General features: G+C 42.7%; 1 protein-coding gene across 1 annotated transcript; it reads right to left on the minus strand.

The window, feature by feature from the left end:
- Positions 1 to 1,449: 1,449 nt before the first annotated feature.
- sox19a (SRY-box transcription factor 19a) lies at positions 1,450 to 3,107 on the minus strand. Its single transcript, XM_030792735.1, has 2 exons — positions 2,461 to 3,107; positions 1,450 to 1,696 (listed from the first exon to the last, which is right to left on the minus strand). The coding sequence occupies exons 1-2, from the start codon at positions 3,105 to 3,107 to the stop codon at positions 1,450 to 1,452; spliced, it is 894 nt and encodes a 297-aa protein (XP_030648595.1).
- Between the last annotated feature and the right edge of the window lie 21,164 nt (positions 3,108 to 24,271).

A 24,271-nucleotide genomic window follows, 5' to 3' on the forward strand; every position in this document is an offset into this window, starting at 1 on the left:
TATCTCGTAGAATCCGAGCTGTGCGTATTTAAACAAACAAAGAGAAGGAAAAAAAGGTCCTTATTGGCCTCGCCTGGAAATGTGTGGGGGAATGTTTGATACTGTGGTTTAGAGATTTCTCATGTAGTTTAAATAAAGTCATTCAGGTTTGTGTAAGAAATAAACGTTTTGTCGCCCTGGAGAAGCACTTTGTTTTCAAACAAACTTCACCGTTCGGGTATCATGGTTTTAGACGTTAGAGTAGGCTAGAATATCCAATCCACTAAACAAACCAAAGCAATCTCCGTTCGTAGATTAGAAAGTCATCAATATTGATAATACAGGGCATTGTGTAATTCTATACCGTATATATTTAAGTGTAAATGTCATAAAACAGTGCCTGGTTTACAAACCAACTGACAAATGTACAAAAATAGTACTTTATTTCTGTTTTTTTTTTTTTTTCCACAAAGGTTGCCATTACACATTACATCAATGGACCCTTAGTATAAGGGCCTAGACAGAAAAAGAAAAGAAAACTACATTTAAACTGTACATTCTCAGTCAAAAAACCCCCCAAAGAAACGTTCAGTTCAGCATGATTAATAGAGTCAGACCTTGTGTCTGATAGACAGTAGAAAGTACAGTTAAGCCCATATTTAGAGAATGTCTTATTGCTGTTGTGCACTCAACACTGAAGATGATTGGTGTTTTTGTATCTATAAGGTATTAAGATACTGTAGAGTAAGACTTGTTCATCATGTGTAAGATAAGCCCAGCATGAGCAGAGTGTTGAGTGTGTAGCAGAGTGTGATGGAGAGGAATTCTCAGATGAATGAAAATATATTTGACGATGTGAAATCATTTGGAAAAATGAATGTTCTGTGTTTGATTCTCTGACCTGAGCCCTGTTTGAGTTGTCAGTCCTGTCTGAAACATTTCCCACTCTGGCATCACAACTAAACACAAGACTGGAGCCAGTGGATGCTGGCACAACTACCCATACTCAATAAACAAGCAATTAACCAATCAGCACTGCTCCCAAACTCAGTGACCAGTCAAAACAAAACAGTATCTGCTAACCTTGAGCAGCCCAGACAAACAGACTTGCTCAGCTATGCTGCACTCAGGCCTCTAGTTGACTCAGCCAGTGCCATGTGTTGTGGACAGTAAACAGGGTCTAAGTCTCAGAATGGCACAGTGTGACATCACAGGCCTATCTTCCCCTGATTGGCTGACTGAGATTCTTTATCAAGATCCACTTGTCTTGTAGCTTTGTGTTCACTTCCACTGTTTACTTCCATGGCAATCCGTCCATTCACACACCCTCTCTCTCTCTTTCTCTCAACCGCCCTTAGATCAGTTTCATCCAGCCTACTTTCGTGAATCGCCACAGGTCAGGTCACGGGGCAGGCGCAGTGGGACGGTGTAGGTGTGGGATTAGACAAGGCAGTGAGGATGCTGTCTTGCTCAGATGTGAGTGAGAGGAGCCGTCCCTGTCAGATAGTGCTGCTGGAGGTTGGAGTATCCTCGCTGTGCCGCAGATGGGTCAGTTGTCTCACTGCTGGGTATGTACATGCTGATCATGTCCCTCAGATCACCCTGTAGGGGGCGCTGGTGAGTCGGGGCTCCAGTTGGAGAGTGAGACACTTGGTCTGGTTTTACCATAGACATCACTGGGCTGGGCTGCTGAGGACTACTGCTATAGGACATAGGACTGGACAGGATGAAACAAAAGAGAGAGAGAGAGAGAGAAACTGTTACTAAAGAGTCAAACTGACTTCAGTCAAACTGCTATAACTGTTCACACAGATGGTTCCACTGTATAGAAGCTCCTATTTCGTCATAAAAAATTGGCAACATTAATAATATCTTATACCATGTACAATAAAGTACCATATGTGACATCTTTGTTTGTTTGTTTTCTTGTTTGACTCCACGAAGGCAACACTATCACAGCCACTGTGCCTCATGAAGTATCATATAGTCTACCAAAACGGCCATAGAAAATATAGAGGAAATCTATTGTATTATACAGCATTTTAAAGGAAATTAAATATATTGAGGTGAATGTCCTGAATAGCAGGATATGTAAGAGTTGAGGTCATATTATAATAATTGGTGATAAGACAGCACCCCGAGGACTGGACCATTAAATATGATTTATTCTACCACACCAAACACCGAAACATTCGCGTGGTTGCGTTTAATGAATTGTTCAGCTCGTGCGTGTTGAGAACTTGTCCATTCTATCAAAAGAGCGACTCGATTCGCCACACTTTCCAACCTATGTATGTTAACAGAAACTTCCTTTATAAATAGCCTACGTCTCTCGGCTCACCTTCATTAAACATACACAGGGATGTTACATGGGTAATTAATACAACCACTGCTGTGCTGGGATTAAAGTGGTCTTTCCGTTGTAACGCTGCTCATTTTTCAGCACAGCAGAACAACCAAAGGTGGTGGAGCGAAATTTACCTGTAAGAGTTAGTCCCGTTCATATATGACTGCGCAGTGGCCATGGCGGAGGGATACTGTAGGGCAGAGAGGTCATAGCGGTGTAGCTGCTGCCCGTAACCCAGAGCGTCGCTCTGCATCCCCGCATAGCCTCCCGTTGGACCCCATCCGTAACTGTCCATTCGGGGACTTCCACCGGGTCCCTGAACAGCAGCTGCCGCCAACAGGTTTCCTGCAGATAGAGGGTATTTGGCACCGGGGTTGTCTTTCTTCAGAACTGGTTTGGTCTTGCGCCGGGGCTTGTACTTGTAATCGGGGTATTCCTTCATGTGAAGGGCGCGTAGTCGTTTGGCCTCGTCGATAAATGGTCTCTTTTCAGCTTCCGTGAGGAGCTTCCACTCAGCCCCTAGGCGCTTGCTGATCTCTGAATTATGCATTTTGGGGTTTTCCTGGGCCATTTTGCGTCTCTGACCCCGAGACCATACCATAAAGGCATTCATGGGTCGTTTGACCTTGTCCATCGGATCCGTGCTCTGTTGATTGTTTACCACCGGTTTGGCACCTGTATGGCTCAGCCCATGCACCCCGCCGTTAACAGGTGGCATACCCTGGCCATTCTGGTGCGGCTGTACAGCCGGCTTAAGGTCATGTTCCATCATACTGTACATTTCTGCTACAAAAACGGCGTGATTACCACAGAGTACTGGGATGACTCTGGAAAACGACAAACAAACGAACGAAAAACAGATCCTCTAACTTCTCCGACAATGCTCCAGCATCAGCCTCAATTACGCCTTATTACCGAGTCATCAATCCCCGGCGCGATATAAAAATTGCTTCTAGTTCACAAAAATATTTGGCAGTCAGTCAGTGAGTTGCGTATAGTTTAAGCACTCTATGCCCTCAAATAGCCATAACCGGTATAACCGCTCCTCAGTAAGAGAAAAGAACTGAGCAACTTCTCTCGCTACCGTCCCTTCATTTGCTTGAGCGATAACAATTTCTTCAGTAGTTTGTCCGCTCGTAACTGCCCTCCTCGCCGCGCGATCATTTGCATCACTATAGAGGGGGTGCGGCGAGAACAGGAGGAGGAGAGGCATGTCTCTGCCTTAGACCACAAAAGTGGGATTACAAACATTCACAATTTCAGCAGCAGTTAAGACTTTTCCCCCGACAGAATCACTACATTTCCAAAGATGGAAATGTTATTTTCGCTCTGTTTCATTACAAAAGTTTCTATTTCGTCTCTTCCCAGTAGTTGGCAATCCGAAGTCTAATCTCGGATACGCAGATGACTCTTGCTTTACGCTCTGTCGCTGAACTCCGTCATACCCTCCCGTTCTTCTGAAACAGTCAATGAACTGAAATATTGCCGTATGAACAATATTCCATGTAGATGTTCTGCTGTTCAGTGGCCGTTTCAGATCATTATACCGGTTTCTTTGAAATGCACTTATGATTGAATTTATGAGTAACATTAATGGTTAAGGACCCAATTACATAGTTTAATTACTTTGCACAATACTAACTCAACATCAGAGAAGTTGTTCTTTTAAGCTGAATTAAACTTCGTTGTTGGCTTTCAACCTGTTGACATCTATGAAGATGTGGGAAGATGGAACAGACATGGTACAGAAACTGAGTAGTATCAACACACATACATACACACACACATACACACACACATACACACCTCTAGTGCTACTGTAATGAGTTTCAGGTATGAGGGGTTTCAGTACTGTCAGGTCTGGCCTGTTAGTTTCTTTGTTTACGCTTCAATTGTGAAGCAACTATCTCCAAATGAACCCCACAGAGAGAATGAATCAGTGTGTGCTTGTGTGTGAGATTCTAGCTTGGTTTGAAAACACCCCAGAGGAGAATTATCTGTAAGAGTTGTTTAATTGGTAGTTTAGTTGGTAGGGATTACATCGACGTAAAATGACAATTTCTGGATATGGACTCAGTTGTCCCCATGGTTTTTTGTTTGTTTGTTTGTTTGTTTGTTTTCTGTATGTGGTTATGTTCTGAGTGAGTGTTGTACATATGAACAAACACACACACAAACATAGTGGTCTGAGATCTTAAGTTACTGCTGCTGACTGATTGTCATTTGACTGTTTCGTGTTATGTCCTGATGTGTGATGTTTTCAGTTTCTTTGACATGATGAGAAATCTCATAACTCACCAGGGTCTATTCAGAAACACCTAAAAAAGAACATGTTAAAAACAAAAGAACATGTTAAAGACAAAAGAACATGTTAAAAACAAAAATGTAAGAACATGTCAAGAACAAAAACGTGAGCTGTCCGGCTATTACAGGAACACCATTATCCTGCAGTGTGAACTCAAGTTCCTCTCTCTCACTACCACTCAGACAATATAGCAAAATGTTTCCCTCTCTCGCTAACTCACAGACACTATAGCAAAATGTTTCCCTCTCTCGCTAACTCACAGACACTATAGCAAAATGTTTCTCTGTCTCACTAACTCACAGACACTATAGCAAAATGTTTCTCTGTCTCGCTAACTCACAGACACTATAGCAAAATGTTTCTCTGTCTCGCTAACTCACAGACACTATAGCAAAATGTTTCTCTGTCTCGCTAACTCACAGACACTATAGCAAAATGTTTCTCTGTCTCACTAACTCTCAGACACTATAGCAAAATGTTTCTCTGTCTCACTAACTCACAGACACTATAGCAAAATGTTTCTCTGTCTCACTAACTCTCAGACACTATAGCAAAATGTTTCTCTGTCTCACTAACTCACAGACACTATAGCAAAATGTTTCTCTGTCTCACTAACTCTCAGACACTATAGCAAAATGTTTCTCTGTCTCACTAACTCTCAGACACTGGAGCTGACACTGTAGTGTGTCAATGCTCACACAGGACCACTGCGTCACCTCACTGTGGCACATTCTTAATGTGATTAACTGTCCTCACATGGCTACTGAACATAGAGTGTGCCCCTGGTGTTGTGTCTGGGTCAGTCTGATGTTTGGGATCAGCATAATCATCACAGAATATGGATCATAGACAGACATGTCTCTCTGCTGTCCACAGTCCCAGTCAACATCCAATGAGAGACAGAGCAAGACACTGAGAGAGAAAAGCATCCTGTACAGGAACACAGTGGTTCAGAACGAAACATTAGACAGAAAAGATAAAAGTGAAAATTGAGTGAGGGAATCGGGGGAGGGTGGGGTGAGTGTTGGGAGGGGAAGGTAGAAAAGAGGGATGATCAGAAAGAAGAGAAGAGATGAAGGGAGAGTTTAGGGGGGCAGAAAAGTAGAAGGATATGAGGGGAAAGAGACAGAGAAAGAGGGAGAGGGAGGACAGAAGGAGAGAAGAGGGGTGGGGTGGGGGGTTGGTCTGAGGGCTTTTCAGGGGTAGGCAGACTGAATGCTCTCCTATTCAGTTTGCTCTTCTCATGTAAATGGGAACTATGGTTCCCTATCATCCATCACAGAGACCACTGGGCATTTTACGAGCCCCCCACTCACACAATCACCACCCACCCCGAAAAATCCACAGATGGGGGGGCAGGGCGCAGGGGTTGTGGGAGTGTGCATGTGGTGGTGGTTGGGGGGGGGGGGGGGGGGGGGGGGTTGAATAAGGGAGTGGAGAGACTGGCTTAGGCCACCTACACAGAGTGAGAATGGGAGTTAAACCATTAAAAATCATTCCAAGGCACCGAAAAGAGAACATTTAGTCATTTCACTGCACCATTTACGGCACTAACAGCCCAGGGAAAGAGGAGTGGTTAAAGACAGGGATTAAAACTGGGGATTTACTGTACACTTTTAAAAGATGTCCACTGAACTACATTTTGTCAGCTCACGGCTTCACTCTGCACTTCTCACCAATTTATTTCTGAAAATTAGTTCAATTCTCTCAACTCTGTATTCATGTTCTAATGTTAGTGGGTATGTGTGACTGCATTAACTAATGAACTGTCATCAGCTGCATGGTTATGATAACTACATGTTGGTATTACTGTCACTAGAAACAGAGTGATAACTGTCAATCATCACAAATCAAGACAGAGAACGCAGCACTGAGATACTGCTCACTCTCCTGCCGCATAGTTTTATCTTCTTTACTATAGATCATACGCTTTTCTTAAAACCTGAAAACATAGCCTCACATTGGATCAGAGCAATTATTTTCTTCTTGGACAAATAAAACCCCATGGAACACAAAGGCTGTACCAGAGCTCCTCCTACTGGTCAGGTCTAGAGTTAACTCAGCAGATTTAGGCACAGAGATTCTGAGATTCCAGAAAAACTGTTACTGATTCACTCTCTCCCTCAGCACAGTTTATAGATGTAGAGAAGTGAATCAGGTCTGACATCTACAGCACTGACTCTCCTGTGGATCTCCAAGGTGCCACATTTTGGACATCAGCCAGCACTGTTACAACTCACTTGGCCTACCTACTGATCACTGATCTACTGATCACTAAGTCTCTGGGTAGACAGATGTGTAGGGCGTGTGTGTGTGGGGGGGGGTAGCTTTAGATGAGCTCAGTCACATTCACAGGCATCTCCCTTACTGCGGTGTCTCAGAATGTCTCAGAATGTCTCAGCATGTCTCAGTTTACATGAACGCACCATACACGGCCATTTTGGTTCAGCTGGCGATGTGAACCAATCTGAAATCAAGCTTCTTAAACAGGAGCCCTGGTGTAAATGCATGTGAGTATTGAACACAGACAAATGTAGGGACAGTCCATACAAGAGTACTGCTCTGTAATCAGAGAGACTGTGTCACACTACGCTTTTCCTCAAACTTTACCAGTCGCTCTACAACACTGCCCCACTGAGCTTCCTCCACTGGGTCCCAGAACAATAGCACTGGTCCTCCAGTTCACACAGTGAACATTCATCCCAGAACATGTGACAAAGATAATACTGACATGTTCAATAAGATCTCCAAATGTTAATGGAAACGCCTCAGCTAATGGTGTCACTCTAGTAGTGTACACATTGCCTAAGAAGACAACTTGTCAGCCCTTTTAGCCTTTGGATTGATAGCTTTTAGTCTCTGGCGGTATATGTCAGACTGCTCAAGAAGGGCCAAGGTACAGCATCAGAAGCGGTCAAAATAACACTTCGCACTGGTCCAGGACTTTGCTACACCTGATGGCCACATGAGTCTGCTGATTAAACCCTGGCAAGTTCTGCTCAGGTTTACATGGTTTAAATCCCTGTGTGAGTTTGGAGCTGGGCTGCCCCAGTCCCAGCTGCTTATGGAGGTTTGGATTAACCCTAACCCTGTGGATATACACAGTGACCAGTGTGACATGTATGTGTGGAGGTGTGCAGACTTGTGGTTGCTATTCTTTCAAATACTGAAACTGGAGTCAGAGATGTTCACACCTGCTACTTTATTCCCCTTGCATGCAGTACAATGGCCATTGGGAAGACACTGAACAATGGTAGTTCCATGAGACTCCTTCTTTTGTGAGAGCTTTTACATCCTTCTTGCCACATACTTGACCCAAGGACAACTTAAAACGAAATACTCTGTTTATTTTGTCAATTTAACAATGAACCTGAGAAACTAAAAACCATTTTCCTCTTTTTTTCTATACTTAGGCTCTGCCTAGGCTTGAGAAGCACATTGGCATTTGTGGACTGGCATTAGGATGGTTTAAATCATACCTGACAGATTGCCACCACTTTGTAAGTGTAAATGGGGAACTGTCAGATATCTCTCCAGTTAAATATGGTGTGCCACAAGGCTCTGTCTTAGGTCCCTTTTTGCTCTTGTTGTACTTGCTACCGTTAGGAGCCGTTATCAGTTAAACCCAATTCAACCCATATATGGCAATGACTGGAATGCTGCAGCTCAAAACCCACCTCTCCCAATTCCCACTGGTAATATAGAGTATCTGGGCATTAACATTTCCACCAGACTGTCAGAGTTATTCCACCTGAACTGCACTTCATTAATAAAAACAACGGAAGATGATCTGGATAAATTTACCTCTCTCATTAATTGGCAGAATAGCAACTGTAAAAATGATCATATTACCAAAAATCAATTACCTTTTCACAATGATTTCAACCCAGCCCACCACTAAATGGTTCAACTCATTAACCTCCATAACAAGCAAATTCTACTGGAAAAACAAAACACCCTGAATCAAACTGACCACATTACAGAAGCACAAAACACAAGGAGTTTCAGAAGCCCCAAACTTCCAAAATTACTATCTGGCAAATCAACTACGGTATATCATCAGTTGGATTCATCCAAACCAACAGAACTAATCAGAATGTAAAGAAATTTCACTATCAGACCTTCCATTTCTCAACACCACTATAAAACACCATAATTGCTTTAATAATACAGTGATTTAAGCAACTCTGACAGCCTGGTGGAAAATCAACAAATTCGTCAAATCTACAATGAAACCCTGCAAATATACTCCTATTCGGCACAACCCTGACTTTCTACTCAACAAGACACCACTTATCTTCAACACATGGAAACAACCTCCACCACCTTTTCCAGGATAACAATTTCATTACTTTTCAACACCTGGTCCAAAAGTACAATGTCAGGAAAGAACAATACCTCCAGTGCCTCCAATTAAGGTCTATCCTAAAATCCAAAATCAATTTATCAAATAACAAATTACTCCCTTCCCCACGTATAGAAGAAATCATCAAAATAACAAACCCTAAGAAAATTCTTTCAAAATCATATAATCTAATATCCACTACAGATTCAACAGTATCTATTCCAATCAAAGCGTGGGAAACTCACCTCTGATACTGAATTCTGAAAACTCACCTCTGATTCTGAATTCTGAAAACTCACCTCTGATACTGAATTCTGAAAACTCACCTCTGATACTGAATTCTGAAAACTCACCTCTGATACTGAATTCTGGACCCAAATCTGCAGGAACACCTTCACAATGAACACCTTCACAATCTCATAAAAATACCAACCTACAACTAATACAGTGCAAGGTAATCCACAGAGCGCATATCACCCAGCACAGGATGTATGAAATGGGACTCACAGACTATGACACATGCTCACACTGCTCACTAAACACCCCAGATAATTATCTCCACTCAACCTGGCTATGCCCTCCAACTCAACATTTCTGGCAGCAAGTCATTGACAGAATCTCTCGTATCACGAGCTATATCATTCCACTATCCCCATCCCTCTGTCTACTCGGAGATCTCTCAGTAATAAAAACACCAATCCAGAATTCAGAACCTGTACTCATTGCTTTAACTATCACCAAGAAAACAATCCTCCTGAACTGGAAAGCTAGAAATACTTTAAACATCACACAATGATTAAACCTCCTCAAAGACTACATATCTATGGAAAAACTTACATTCCAGCACCAAACCTCACACTCTGAAAAAATCTGGGACCCCTTTATCATCTCATTAGATTTGCCTGTAAACTAAATCCACCAACTCCAAAAGACACATGTGCACACACGCACACACACACACACACACACGCACGCACATACACACTACAACCCTCACCACAATCTTACTTCCTACCTTTCATCATACACTCTGATATCATTCCCCCTACATAACCACATAAATTTCCCCATTAACTCTCATTTATTATATGCAATGCTTGGTCTTTTTTATGTCCTGTCATGTCAGTCTGTTTGTCGGTCTGTCTGTCTATTAGTGTGGTCTTGTCACGTCTCATCATGTCTTGTCCTGTTTCTGTGCTGAGTTCCTGTCCGTCCTTCCACTTGTTCTTGTCATATCTCGTCATGTCTCTGTCTGTATGTCTGTCTGTGTGTTCGGGTATTGACATGGGATCAGGCGGGTGGGTAAGGAGCGGCTTTACTGAAGATATTGAATTTCCACTCAGAAAATAAATAGATAAATAATAAAATATAGTTGTCCTCAGAAGAGGGGTGGTGGTGTTGGGCTTAATAAAAAAGAAGAAGAAGCGAGAGAGGGGGACACCAAGAAAAATGAAGACACATGTGCTGAACTCATTCTGTTTTTGGATGACAAAAGCTTGTCTGTAGTTATGAGAGAAGCAACGGATAGGGGAAGAAAAGCTCTACGGATAATATGAGACGATTACGCAGGGAAAGGGAAACCCTGTGTGATTAGTCTCTCCACAGAGCTAACGTCCTTGCAGAAAACTGAAAATGAAAGTGTCACAGACTATATTATTTGGGCAGAAATGGCAATCACAGCACTGAGGAATGCTGACGAGACACTGAGTGATGGACATTTGATTGCAATGATTCTGAAAGGTTTTCCAGAGTCATTCAAGCCATTTGTCATCCACATTACGCAAGGTAACGAAGAAATAACTTTTGCCTTGTTCAAAACCAAGCTAAGAAGTTTCGAAGACACAGAGAAGTATCGTGCCCGTTCTGACGACAGCGTGATGAAAGCGACTGTGTCCACACCAGACTGGAGAGGGAGAGAGAAGAATGCAGGCCCAGACGTTACATGCTACGGCTGTGCTGAAAAGGGACGTAAGGCCTGGGAATGTCCGAACGAACATCAGAAAAGACAGACACGGTGGTGTGGCTACAGCAAAAACGCACAAAGACGCATCTTACAGGTGCAAAAAGAGAGAAAACCTGAAGCAAGCAGCTGACGAAGAGAGTGAAGAACAAGCATATGCCTTCAAAGCAAGAGACTGTCAGCGAAATGCCAAAATAATAAACAAACAGCAGTTAACTGAGGTTACACAAACTACCTTACCTGGCCACCAAAATAAATCTAAATAAAAGACAAAGAACTTCCCAAACTCCCTCACTAACGAAAAACGAGTTAAAACAGGGAAGAAAACAAATGGGACCCAAACCTCCCTATGTCCTCCAAAAACTAATATACTACGTTCACAAAAAACATACATAGACCTACAACCAACTAGAAGGTCAAAGCGAAATAAGGGGATGGCAACAACAAAAATATAGTGAGTTTAATACAACAGGGGTTCAGCAATGTGGTGAGCGTCCGAAGTCAGGAGAAGAAGCCCTCTCTCCATAACAGTTTGGTCGGGTTTAAATATCCATCTCTGCCAATCCCAACGGAGCACGTATTCACAGGACAGGCGTCCGATCCACCTGTCACAGTGAAAGGCAGGACCAAAGAAACACACAACATGACGTCACACCATTCACACTCTCACACACACTCTCGCACACACGCACTCGGGACAGGACAGCAGAACACATAACGCACAGGACAATAAAACAAGCAATTCAACAACGCACTTTTATAAGTTATCTTAATAATGAATGTACACACGTCCTCGGACGGAACAATGATGTACCACAAACTTTCAAAGAAACTATGAGCTCAACTAAGTCAGAGATTTAGGCTAATGCTAGGGAGAATGATACATTCACATTGACTACTCTACCAGAGGGTAAACATGCAGTGGAGGGTAGATGGGTCTATGCAGTCAAAACTAATGCAGATGAGTCAGAGACCTATAAGGCTAGATATGTTGCCAAGGGTTATAACCAAGTAATGGGAGTAGACCATAAGGAGACTCTCTCTCCAACTGCAAATCTGACATCAGCTTGCGCCCTGGTGCAAAGGGCAGCACCATATGATCTTGACTTATATCAGCTGGATGTTAAGACTGCATATCTGCATGCCCCAGTTGACTGTGAAGTGTATATGGAACAACCAGAAGGATCTGAGGTAAATTTGGACACAGGTGAAAAACTAGTCTGCAAACTGAACAAGTCATTGTATGGTCTGAAACAGTCAGGTAGAAATTGGAACAAAATGCTGAGCGATTACCTAAGTGCAGAATCCATCTGATCATTGTGTTTACAGCAAACAAACTGAAAAAGAAAGAGCAAAACTGATCATTTGGGTTGATGACCTAATTATTGCTGCCAGTACTGATGATTTATTGAATGATGTGAAGAAAACACTGGCTGCAAAATTTAAGATGAAGGTCTTATCTTGGAAAACTGAAACATTTCTAAGGCATTGATTTTGACCAGGATGAAGGGGTTGTGAGATTTCTTATCGTTCGAGCGAAAATTGTACTCTTCAGCTCTAACGTCTTCCTGTTCATCCTCTGGGTCACTGCACTCACCCAGCCCTCTCCACCTCCTCCTCCCACCCAGCCCTCTCCACCTCCTCTTCCCACCCAGCCCTCTCCACCTCCTCTTCCCACCCAGCCCTCTCCACCTCCTCCTCCCACCCAGCCCTCTCCAACCTCCTCCTCCCACCCAGCCCTCTCCACCTCCTCTTCCCACCCAGCCCTCTCCACCTCCTGCTCCCACCCAGCCCTCTCCAACCTCCTCTTCCCACCCAGCCCTCTCCACCTCCTCCTCCCACCCAGCCCTCTCCACCTCCTCTTCCCACCCAGCCCTCTCCAACCTCCTCCTCCCACCCAGCCCTCTCCAACCTCCTCTTCCCACCCAGCCCTCTCCAACCTCCTCCTCCCACCCAGCCCTCTCCAACCTCCTCTTCCCACCCAGCCCTCTCCAACCTCCTCTTCCCACCCAGCCCTCTCCACCTCCTCTTCCCACCCAGCCCTCTCCACCTCCTCCTCCCACCCAGCCCTCTCCACCTCCTCTTCCCACCCAGCCCTCTCCACCTCCTCTTCCCACCCAGCCCTCTCCAACCTCCTCTTCCCACCCAGCCCTCTCCACCTCCTCCTCCCACCCAGCCCTCTCCAACCTCCTCTTCTCACCCAGCCCTCTCCACCTCCTCTTCCCACCCAGCCCTCTCCACCTCCTCCTCCCACCCAGCCCTCTCCACCTCCTCCTCCCACCCAGCCCTCTCCAACCTCCTCTTCCCACCCAGCCCTCTCCACCTCCTCTTCCCACCCAGCCCTCTCCACCTCCTCCTCCCACCCAGCCCTCTCCACCTCCTCCTCCCACCCAGCCCTCTCCACCTCCTCTTCCCACCCAGCCCTCTCCACCTCCTCCTCCCACCCAGCCCTCTCCACCTCCTCCTCCCACCCAGCCCTCTCCACCTCCTCTTCCCACCCAGCCCTCTCCACCTCCTCTTCCCACCCAGCCCTCTCCAACCTTCTCTTCTCACCCAGCCTTCTCCACCTCCTCTTCCCACCCAGCCTTCTCCACCTCCTCTTCCCACCCAGCCCTCTCCAACCTCCTCTTCCCACCCAGCCCTCTCCAACCTCCTCTTCCCACCCAGGGTTCACCTCGGAGAGAAAACTCCTCTTCCCATTCAGGGTTCACCTCGGAGAGAAAACATGGAAGGGGTTCAGTGTAAAGTTTCTGCTTGCTGTACCATTTGGAGCTGACCTACACTGCCTAACCCCTTTTGCCTCTCCCTCTTCTCTGCTTCTCTTTCCCATTTTCTAAAATCATCCCATTTTAGTTTCTTCCTGTGCCTTTCACAACTTTCTAACTTCAGCCTACAGTCTTTTGGCTTGCCTATGCTTAATGTGCCTTTTCCATTGATCCACTTATTCCATTTTCCTGCCTGTTCACATACTTCAGGTTTTTCTACCATACACTTCACTGGTCCCCCGCAGTGACCTTGATTTCCAGTCTTATTTCCCATTATTTATTATTTGTTTGTTTGTTTGTTATATGTTTAAGCTGTTATTCATCATAATATACTGTATTTAATATATTGAGATTATTCAAATATGTTAGCTTTTCCCCCCTTTTTTAAGGGAATTACAGACATTTCTTTTTAACTCAGCAACCGTAGTTGCCTACAATGGCTATATTTCAGTTTATTTCAACTATTTCAACTTCCCTGACCTGAGTGAACATTTCTAAAGTGTGTCTCTAGTCCTTCCCTGACCTGAGTGAACATTTCTAAAGTGTGTCTCTAGTCCTTCCCTGATCTGAGTGAACATTTCTAAAGTGTGTCTCTAGTCCTTCCCTGATCTGAGTGGATATTTCCGAAGTGTGTCTCTAGTCCTTCCCTGATGTGAGTGAATATTTCTGAAGTGTGTCTCTAGTCCTTCCCTGATCTGAGCGAACATTTCTGAAGTGTGTCTCTAGTCCTTGCTTTCTAATCTCTACGTGTGACCCATGGATCCTGTTGAGCATTTCTTGTCTCAGTTGTTGTGAAACTCTTGTGAATTTTTGGGTTTTGAACAGTAGCCCACCCAGGTAGCTGGATTCCTCTATGGAAGCCCAGTATGGCTGTACTGGTTTGGGCATGGAAGCCCAGTATGGCTGTACTGGTTTGGGCATGGAAGCCCAGTATGGCTGTACTGGTTTAGGTATGGCAGTCCTAGGCCATCCGTTTGTTGTCATGTTCTTTACTGCTTGCATGTCCAGGTCCTCTGCTGTTGTTCTTTTCAACATTTTTGAACTCTCTCTCTGACTTGGGCAGCTGACAGGCAATCCCGTTTGGCCTCCTGGTCCTCCCCCAGGTAAACCTTCTCTTTATTCTTTTAGGCAGGCTTGGCTTGACACACTGGCAATGTGCAGTTCTTTGCCTGGCTTCGACGTGTCCTTCAGAGAAGGCCCTGGAATCCTCAGATGAAAAAATGAAAAACGTTTTTGATTAATTCTATAAACAAAATAAAATGTAAATAAAATGTAAATAAAATCAATAAATAAAATAAATAAAAATCATCTCTGTGTTGCTTATCTGTAATATTACAGTGTTTATGCCACCTTGTTTCTATTGTTTTCTGTCCATGCACTGTGCATTTGAATGGTTTTGTGTTGGAAAAAAATGCAACTAAACAGATATTTTTCTACCGAGTCTGTGGGGAGAATATTCTCCATCCAGGGTATTCCATAACCGTGACAGAATGTCCTGACCATTAAACAGAATGAGAGCATACGTTTTGATAGACAATTTGATCAACCAGTCATATTTGGATTCATAGCCAATGGGTGTATTCTTTCAGATGTTCCCACAGCTCCAGGGTACTCTCAGAAGACCTGCTCACTCGTTCAGACACGAGACCTAGCTTAGTGCTAACTAGTGATTGATAGCTGACGTCAAAAATGGCAACAAGTGGAGATGATATTGTCGCAGGTGGAGATGATATTGTTGCGGATTTATTATCAGTGCCCTTTACAAGACAACCGTTCAATGAACAGATGGGCAAACCCACTCAATTGGCTCTGTTTGCCTTGTGATTTTTTCTTACAGTCAAAAATTGTCTTAAAGCAGCTTTACAGGGACGAGTGTTTAAACCCCCCAGTGAGCAAGCCCAAAGCAGCAGTGGCAAAGGAAAAACTCACTAATGAAGTGAATAGGGGGAGGAAACCATGGAAGGAACCAAGACTCAACAGGAGGAGCCCATGCTCCTCTGGCCAGCACACAGAACCAGGGCTGCTGCTGCTGGCCTTTTGGGTGCCCCCCTCCCCCAACAAACAAAAAAAGAATGATTTCCCACTCAATGCCGTTTTTTTTGTCTTTTGAATTCACATGAGTGATTTCCAGCCACATGGCGCCACCCTGTGGCCTGGATATGTCAGTAGCTTGGATGATTCAGACTTTCCTCTGAAACACCCAGTGAGTTCAGTGTTTTCTCTGACGTCACACTGCGCTCTGTACCAGTCTAAAGTTTGAATGTCACATTCCTCCTGCTTCTTCTCAGTCCATTTCCATTGTCTTTTACCTCAGATTTTTCACAGCACTGATGCCTCTGTCATGCTGCAGTTTAACTGTGTCTGAGAACTGTGTATGAGAACATGTCACTACACTCCTCACTGAACTCAGCTCTCTCACTGTGGTTCTGTGAGTTACACGTCTTTGTGGGACGGTTTTTCGTTTTGCGCGTCTTATGTGTCTGTGTGAGATGGTTTTTCGTTTTGCGTGACCCCCACAAAACAATAATGCTGACTCATCCACACGCACTCCCATAAAACAATAACGCTGACTCATCCACAGAGTCAAACACATAACACATAACAATAACGCTGACTCATCCACAGAGTCAAACACATAACCATAACCTTGACTCATCCACAGAGTCAAACACATAACAATAACCTTGACTCATCCACAGAGTCAAACACATAACTATAACGCTGACTCATCCACAGAGTCAAACACATAACAATAACGCTGACTCATCCACAGAGTCAAACACATAACAATAACACTGACTCATTCACAGAGTCAAACACATAACAATAACGCTGACTCATTCACAGAGTCAAACACATAACAACAACACTGACTCATCCACAGAGTCAAACACATAACAACAACACTGACTCATCCACAGAGTCAAACACATAACAATAACACTGACTCATTCACAGAGTCAAACACATAACAATAACGCTGACTCATCCACAGAGTCAAACACATAACAATAACCTTGACTCATCCACAGAGTCAAACACATAACAATAACCTTGACTCATCCACAGAGTCAAACACATAACAATAACGCTGACTCATCCACAGAGTCAAACACATAACAATAACGCTGACTCATCCACAGAGTCAAACACATAACAATAACACTGACTCATTCACAGAGTCAAACACATAACAATAACGCTGACTCATTCACAGAGTCAAACACATAACAACAACACTGACTCATCCACAGAGTCAAACACATAACAACAACACTGACTCATCCACAGAGTCAAACACATAACAATAACACTGACTCATTCACAGAGTCAAACACATAACAATAACGCTGACTCATCCACAGAGTCAAACACATAACAACAACACTGACTCATCCACAGAGTCAAACACATAACAATAACCTTGACTCATCCACAGAGTCAAACACATAACAATAACGCTGACTCATCCACAGAGTCAAACACATAACAATAACGCTGACTCATCCACAGAGTCAAACACATAACAATAACGCTGACTCATCCACAGAGTCAAACACATAACAATAACACTGACTCATTCACAGAGTCAAACACATAACAATAACGCTGACTCATTCACAGAGTCAAACACATAACAACAACACTGACTCATCCACAGAGTCAAACACATAACAACAACACTGACTCATCCAATCATAATTACTTAAACAGGAAAAAATAAACCTGAGCACATTCTCTAACATGAACACAATCACAATTTATGATTTAGTACTAGCAATGAAAAAGTTTAGTCCTAGCAATGGAAACTAAACTGAACAAACTGTGTTGGAGTCATATCTGATTATGAGTGTGCATTTAGAACTGTGTTGGAGTCATATCTGATTATGAGTGTGCATTTAGAACTGTGTTGGAGTCATATCTGATTATGAGTGTGCATTTAGAACTGTGTTGGAGTCATATCTGATTATGAGTGTGCATTTAGAACTGTGTTGGAGTCATATCTGAATTATGAGTGTGTGTTTATAACTGTGTTTGGGTGTGTCTCACTGAGATAGTTTATTGGCATTAAATGAAGCCTATGTCTGCAATATTTAATTAAACAAACATTTAGTGTTAAAGTCATCCATACTCTGAGAGTACTCAAAAACATTGCACTCTCTAGAGAGTTACTGTAACATTCTGGGTGTCAATGGATTCAAAATCACTCCAAGATGAAATTCCAGCAACACTTTCACTTTCCAGCAACAAAAATCAACCTTCACACAAGCTCTTCGCACTATGTTTGGGTCAGAGATGTGTTAATGTCATCGGGTCGGGTCAGACCAGTTCGGGTGGTACCTGGTCGTTGAGCCGGTTGTGTCCGTACAGGGTATTCAGGTCGTCCATGGTGAGAACGTGACGTTTATAATTAACCCGGAACCCTCGCATCACAGCCGTGCCAGACATGCGCTGGTAGGACTGCATTAAGTGCTGCACAAGCATCCTCCTATGGGACAAAAAAATATGAAGTTTTCCCTTAGGAAAAAAACATGTTCAAAGTGAAGGGACTTGAAAGCTTTCCACCCCAGTATTCTAGTGCTTATGAATGTGTTCTCAAAGAGAGTGTTAATAATGCCCCGGTCCACCACCTCGTCCACGTGGACCGGGATCAGGCCGGCGTACTGCTGCAGAAACTCAGCCACTATACCTGAGGAAGAGGATGTACATGATGAAGAGGAGATAAGTCATTTATACATGTAGATGGTGCTATTACCCACAGTAGCTCTCTGGTCTGTTCACAGGTAGAGGTCAATGTAGTGAATGTGGTTCTTGGACAGAGATTGGTCAGGAATCCAACCCACAGCTGTGGGGACAGGTGCACGCTGACTTGTGGTAGCATAAAGAAAAAAAAGAAAGATGAGAACCAGCAGAGTATTCCATAGAACATTCAGCTGCCGTGGAGAAGCAGACTCTGACGTTTATTCACGGTCGGATTTCTTTGTAGTGAGCAGATTAAGTTTACTGAGGTTTCAGCACTGGCTTTACGCTGTTACTGCTTTGACATTAACAGTTCAAAACAATAATGTCGGTTATTTTGTCACCACTGCTTCAGGCACCTCAAATTGAAATTTATCCTAATATATCACACAGGGATTACTCTAATATATCACACAGGGATTACTCTAATATATCACACAGGGATTACTCTAATATGTCACACAGGGATTACTCTAATATGTCACACAGGGATTACTCTAATATATCACACAGGGATTACTCTAATATATCACACAGGGATTACTCTAATATATTACACAGGGATTACTCTAATATATCACACAGGGATTACTCTAATATGTCACACAGGGATTACTCTAATATATCACACAGGGATTACTCTAATATATCACACAGGGATTACTCTAATATATCACACAGGGATTACTCTAATATATCACACAGGGATTACTCTAATATGTCACACAGGGATTACTCTAATATATCACACAGGGATTACTCTAATATATCACACAGGGATTACTCTAATATATTACACAGTGATTATCCTAATATATTCATTGCAATGTTTTGCTATTCACAAATAACAGACCCTAGAATGCCGTAACTGACCAATCAGAATCGAGTATTCAACAAAGCTGTGTAATACATGGAATAAATACATAGTTCCTTATGCAACTTTCTGGATTTTTTTCCCCGAATATTTTCGATCCGCGGTTGGTTGAGTCCGGAGGGCCGATATATATATATATATATGTGTGTGTGTGTGTGTATATACATACACACATATATATATGCACACAAGAAATATTTTATTGGACCTATTTTAGACACAGTGTAGTGACATATTTGGGGGGGGGGGGTGCCTTGCCGCAAACTCCGCGTATGTAATAATCACACAATGATTATTCTAATATGTCACACAGTGGAGTGGAGACATGAGTTTTGTTTTGTCTTGTTTTGTTTTTTCTGTTCTGTTTTGTTTTTCAGTGGATGAATTATTTCTAAGTATTGCAGTGCATGTAATGTTTTCTTCCACAATTTTAGGGATTATTCTAGTTAGCATCATAGTTAGCATCAGCTCTGCATCATAACATATTCCAAAACTGTAATTCAATAGAAAGTAAGATATTGCTCTGTATGTTTCACAGTAATCACGTCTACCCGATGGTTTCAGTTACATGTACAACTTCGGGACAGCCGTGCTATTTGTACTGAAACTCCGAGGTTAAAGTCCCGCCAGTGATTACACTCATGCAGAGAAGAGGCCGGGACCCTCCCAACACGCGCTACAAGGTGAACACAACGGCTGCAGGGTCTTATCATTCGAACAGGTAACGTCAACATATTTCATCCGATCAAAAGAACAACCATTAAAGGTCAATTCATTATTTAAATCCAGTAACTGTTGTTGCTACTGGCAGATAGTTTCAAACCTTCCAAGACCAATCAGAAACTGCCCTGGAGAAACCACTTAACTACAGACTAAAGATAGAATGAGCGAGAGTAAAACAAGAACAGTCGGTTTGCGCGGGTAAATCTTAGTCTGATTATTTTATACCATGTATATAATAAGTGATGAGGGACATCGTCTATCTGTGGTATTATTACTGATGATGATTACATTGGGAATCATTTGGGATTTTACACTGCGCGTTTGTACGATATAATGTCGTGTATTGATCATATAATATATGAAATATAAAAATGAAATATAAAAAATATTCTATCAAATGGTGTGTATTAATAGTTCTTATCATTAATACTGAGTACAGATGTGGTGCGTAGCCTACACTTATCATAGCCTGTTCATGGGTTCACAGCAAACAGAGAAAGGGCAGAAATGGTGAAAACTGCTACATTTTCACAGGCAGAGGAGTTGGCTATAGCAAACAATAGAGGAAGGCCTACAGTGGAGGGGGTCAGAGGGACCAGTCAGTTCTAACCCTGGTGGCAGCTCAATGTCCACCCTTTATGTACAGGGTAATATATCAGTTGTTTTGACTGCCCAGTTTAAGATAACTTTATGTAGTTCACATGCCTGTCTTATGTACAGTTGAGGGGGATACTACTGATCTGCTCCAGCCACCAGCATGCCCCTCATCTGACTCTCAGGTAGAGATAAGTGTGGAAATAACTGAGGAGTTCTCTGGATATATCAATGCTTAGATCTTGACATCTTAACAGCTTTAATTTTTTTTTTCTGGAGGACTTGGGTGAGGTGAGTCATGTCTGACACACACATCCAGGCTGACCCATTTCATCATTGGTACTTTTATGTCTATTTAACAGTGACTAACATAGGCTAATACTAGGCTATGTATGGCAAACTGTCATGAGCTGATATTTCCAGTCATACATGTATTGAATGAGAATGAACCTTCAAGAGAACAAAGCAGTTGGCAATCGCATTATTGTCTTTCAGGAGGAGCTAAATCAACCACTCTCCCCACCCATGGCTGCCTCCTCTCAGGCCTCTCAGAGAACCCAGAGGGCAGCTTTTCCTTTGCTATTAAAAGGATTATTCACACCAACCATATGTAACACTAATGATGCAGAATCCTGTGTGCCGTGTTCATTCTCTCAGTGTGTTTTGCTGCTCAGCCTGAATCTGACAATGTGCAGTCGCTCTGTAAGCGAATGCTTGAGCTCGACTACGAGAAGAAAATGTTACAAATAAACTAAAACTGGAAACAGAGAAACTGGAACATGACAAAAAGGTATTGCTACACATTGGCCACCCTTTGATCAGTACGTTTCCACCATCTAACTCCACTATATCAGGTGGCATGGGTGGTTGGCATGGTGCTCTTCCTTTTCTAATGGTGGTGATGTTATGGAGAACCACACAAGCTGCCGCCACCTCACATGCCAGCTCCATACACACCCGCAAGCCTTGCATACAAGCAAACCGTGACCCCAGAGGTCATCTCTGTCCTGAACCTTGTGTTACTGTGAGCCACGCTGCCTTGATTGTGGGTCAGGATAGGGGGGTCATCAGGATAGGGGGGGTCATCAGGATAGGGGGGTCATCAGGTAACGAAGACATGGGTAACTTCGGTCCCAAGCAGCAGGCCATCAAAACGCCCTTTGAACTATCAAAGCTGTCGCAGTGCAACATGATGTGTGAACTATAGAGTGGTCGTTGTCTTACCTTGTTCAAATCTCTGACCAAGAGTGGATTCCCAAAGAATACGGGAATCGTGCACTGACCCAGGTCACGTGGCCTCCAGACTGGTCACCATTAAATGGTGATCACATGTCATCTGACAAAGGATTTCAGGCCATTTTAACACCTAAATCACCACCTAATGTGTCTTTAATTGTCTGGACTATAAGTAGAAGTGTTAAGGAGAAAATAAATACGATATGATGAAATGCCTGCACACTGATGCTGTGAAATGACATCCTATTCACATAGTCCCCCTCATATTCTCCCAGGGGCGCTCTAATGGGGATCTGAGTACAGTCAGTCAAACCAATCACCCTCGGGATTCCTATGGAAAAAATGTGCTCTGTATATAGGCGTAGCCCCTGCATATTAAAAACAGGCCAAGTATTTTTATATTGTGAAATACCAGCGATCGCATAAAAAGCCTCTTTGATCTTTACAACGCTCAAATGGCCAGGGAGCACAACAGATGTGCTTATATAGGTAACATTGAATTAACCACAAAGTTAACCTGCTCGGAGCAGTTTAGAGACGCAGCGTAAATTGCCATGACAGCATACCTCGAGTAAAACTCATCCATCTTTCGTAGTACAGGTTAATCAGGAAGTTACTCCTGGGTGGTAATCCAGAAAGCGGGTTTAGTGAAAATTCGAAGTTAACTCAGAGCAAGTAGTAAACTTCCTAATAGAAGAACACTATGGCTTTGTTTTGCTAGGAGAATGAAGCCATAGGTTTCTTCTACTAGGAGGTTTACTACTCACTCTGAGTTAACTAACACTGAGTTTTCACTAAACCCGCTTTCTGGAATAGAATGTAAAACATTATAGTGCAGTGAGTCAGAATGTAAAACATTATAGTGCAGTGAATCAGAATGTAAAACATTATAGTGCAGTGAATCAGAATGTAAAACATTATAGTGCAGTGAATCAGAATGTAAAACATTATAGTGCAGTGAGTCAGAATGTAAAACATTATAGTGCAGTGAGTCAGAATGTAAAACATTATAGTGCAGTGAATCAGAATGTAAAACATTATAGTGCAGTGAGTCAGAATGTAAAACATTATAGTGCAGTGAATCAGAATGTAAAACATTATAGTGCAGTGAGTCAGAATGTAAAACATTATAGTGCAGTGAATCAGAATGTAAAACATTATAGTGCAGTGAGTCAGAATGTAAAACATTATAGTGCAGTGAGTCAGAATGTAAAACATTATAGTGCAGTGAGTCAGAATGTAAAACATTATAGTGCAGTGAATCAGAATGTAAAACATTATAGTGCAGTGAATCAGAATGTAAAACATTATAGTGCAGTGAGTCAGAATGTAAAACATTATAGTGCAGTGAGTCAGAATGTAAAACATTATAGTGCAGTGAGTCAGAATGTAAAACATTATAGTGCAGTGAATCAGAATGTAAAACATTATAGTGCAGTGAGTCAGAATGTAAAACATTATAGTGCAGTGAATCAGAATGTAAAACATTATAGTGCAGTGAGTTAGAATGTAAAACATTATAGTGCAGTGAATCAGAATGTAAAACATTATAGTGCAGTGAATCAGAATGTAAAACATTATAGTGCAGTGAGTCAGAATGTAAAACATTATAGTGCAGTGAGTCAGAATGTAAAACATTATAGTGCAGTGAATCAGAATGTAAAACATTAGAGTGCAGTGAATCAGAATGTAAAACATTATAGTGCAGTGAATCAGAATGTAAAACATTATAGTGCAGTGAGTCAGACATCCTCAGACAGGGCACGTCTGTGGACACATCCGCTCCGTGTGTCTCCAGGCATTTTGAAAAATGTGTATATTCAGTGTGTCCAGATCCCTGAGGCCATCTATGGGCATGATCAGCAAACAGGTAAACTGGGTTCATAATTTACTCCCTCTGTGTGTAAACTGGGTTCATAATTTACTCCCTCTGTGTGTAAACTGGGTTCATAATTTAATCCCTCTGTGTGTAAACTGGGTTCATAATTTACTCCCTCTGTGTGTAAACTGGGTTCATAACTTACTCCCTCTGTGTGTAAACTGGGTTCATAATTTACTCTGTGTGTAAACTGGGTTCATAATTTACTCCCTCTGTGTGTAAACTGGGTTTATAACTTACTCCCTCTGTGTGTAAACTGGGTTCATAACTTACTCCCTCTGTGTGTAAACTGGGTTCATAACTTATTCCCTCTGTGTGTAAACTGGGTTTATAACTTATTCCCTCTGTGTGTAGACTGGGTTTATAACTTACTCCCTCTGTGTGTAAACTGGGTTCATAATTTACTCCCTCTGTGTGTAAACTGGGTTCATAATTTAATCCCTCTGTGTGTAAACTGGGTTTATAACTTACTCCCTCTGTGTGTAAACTGGGTTCATAACTTACTCCCTCTGTGTGTAAACTGG

Source organism: Chanos chanos, chromosome 15 (assembly GCF_902362185.1).
Source record: "Chanos chanos chromosome 15, fChaCha1.1, whole genome shotgun sequence".
Classification (NCBI taxonomy): Eukaryota; Metazoa; Chordata; class Actinopteri; order Gonorynchiformes; family Chanidae; genus Chanos; species Chanos chanos.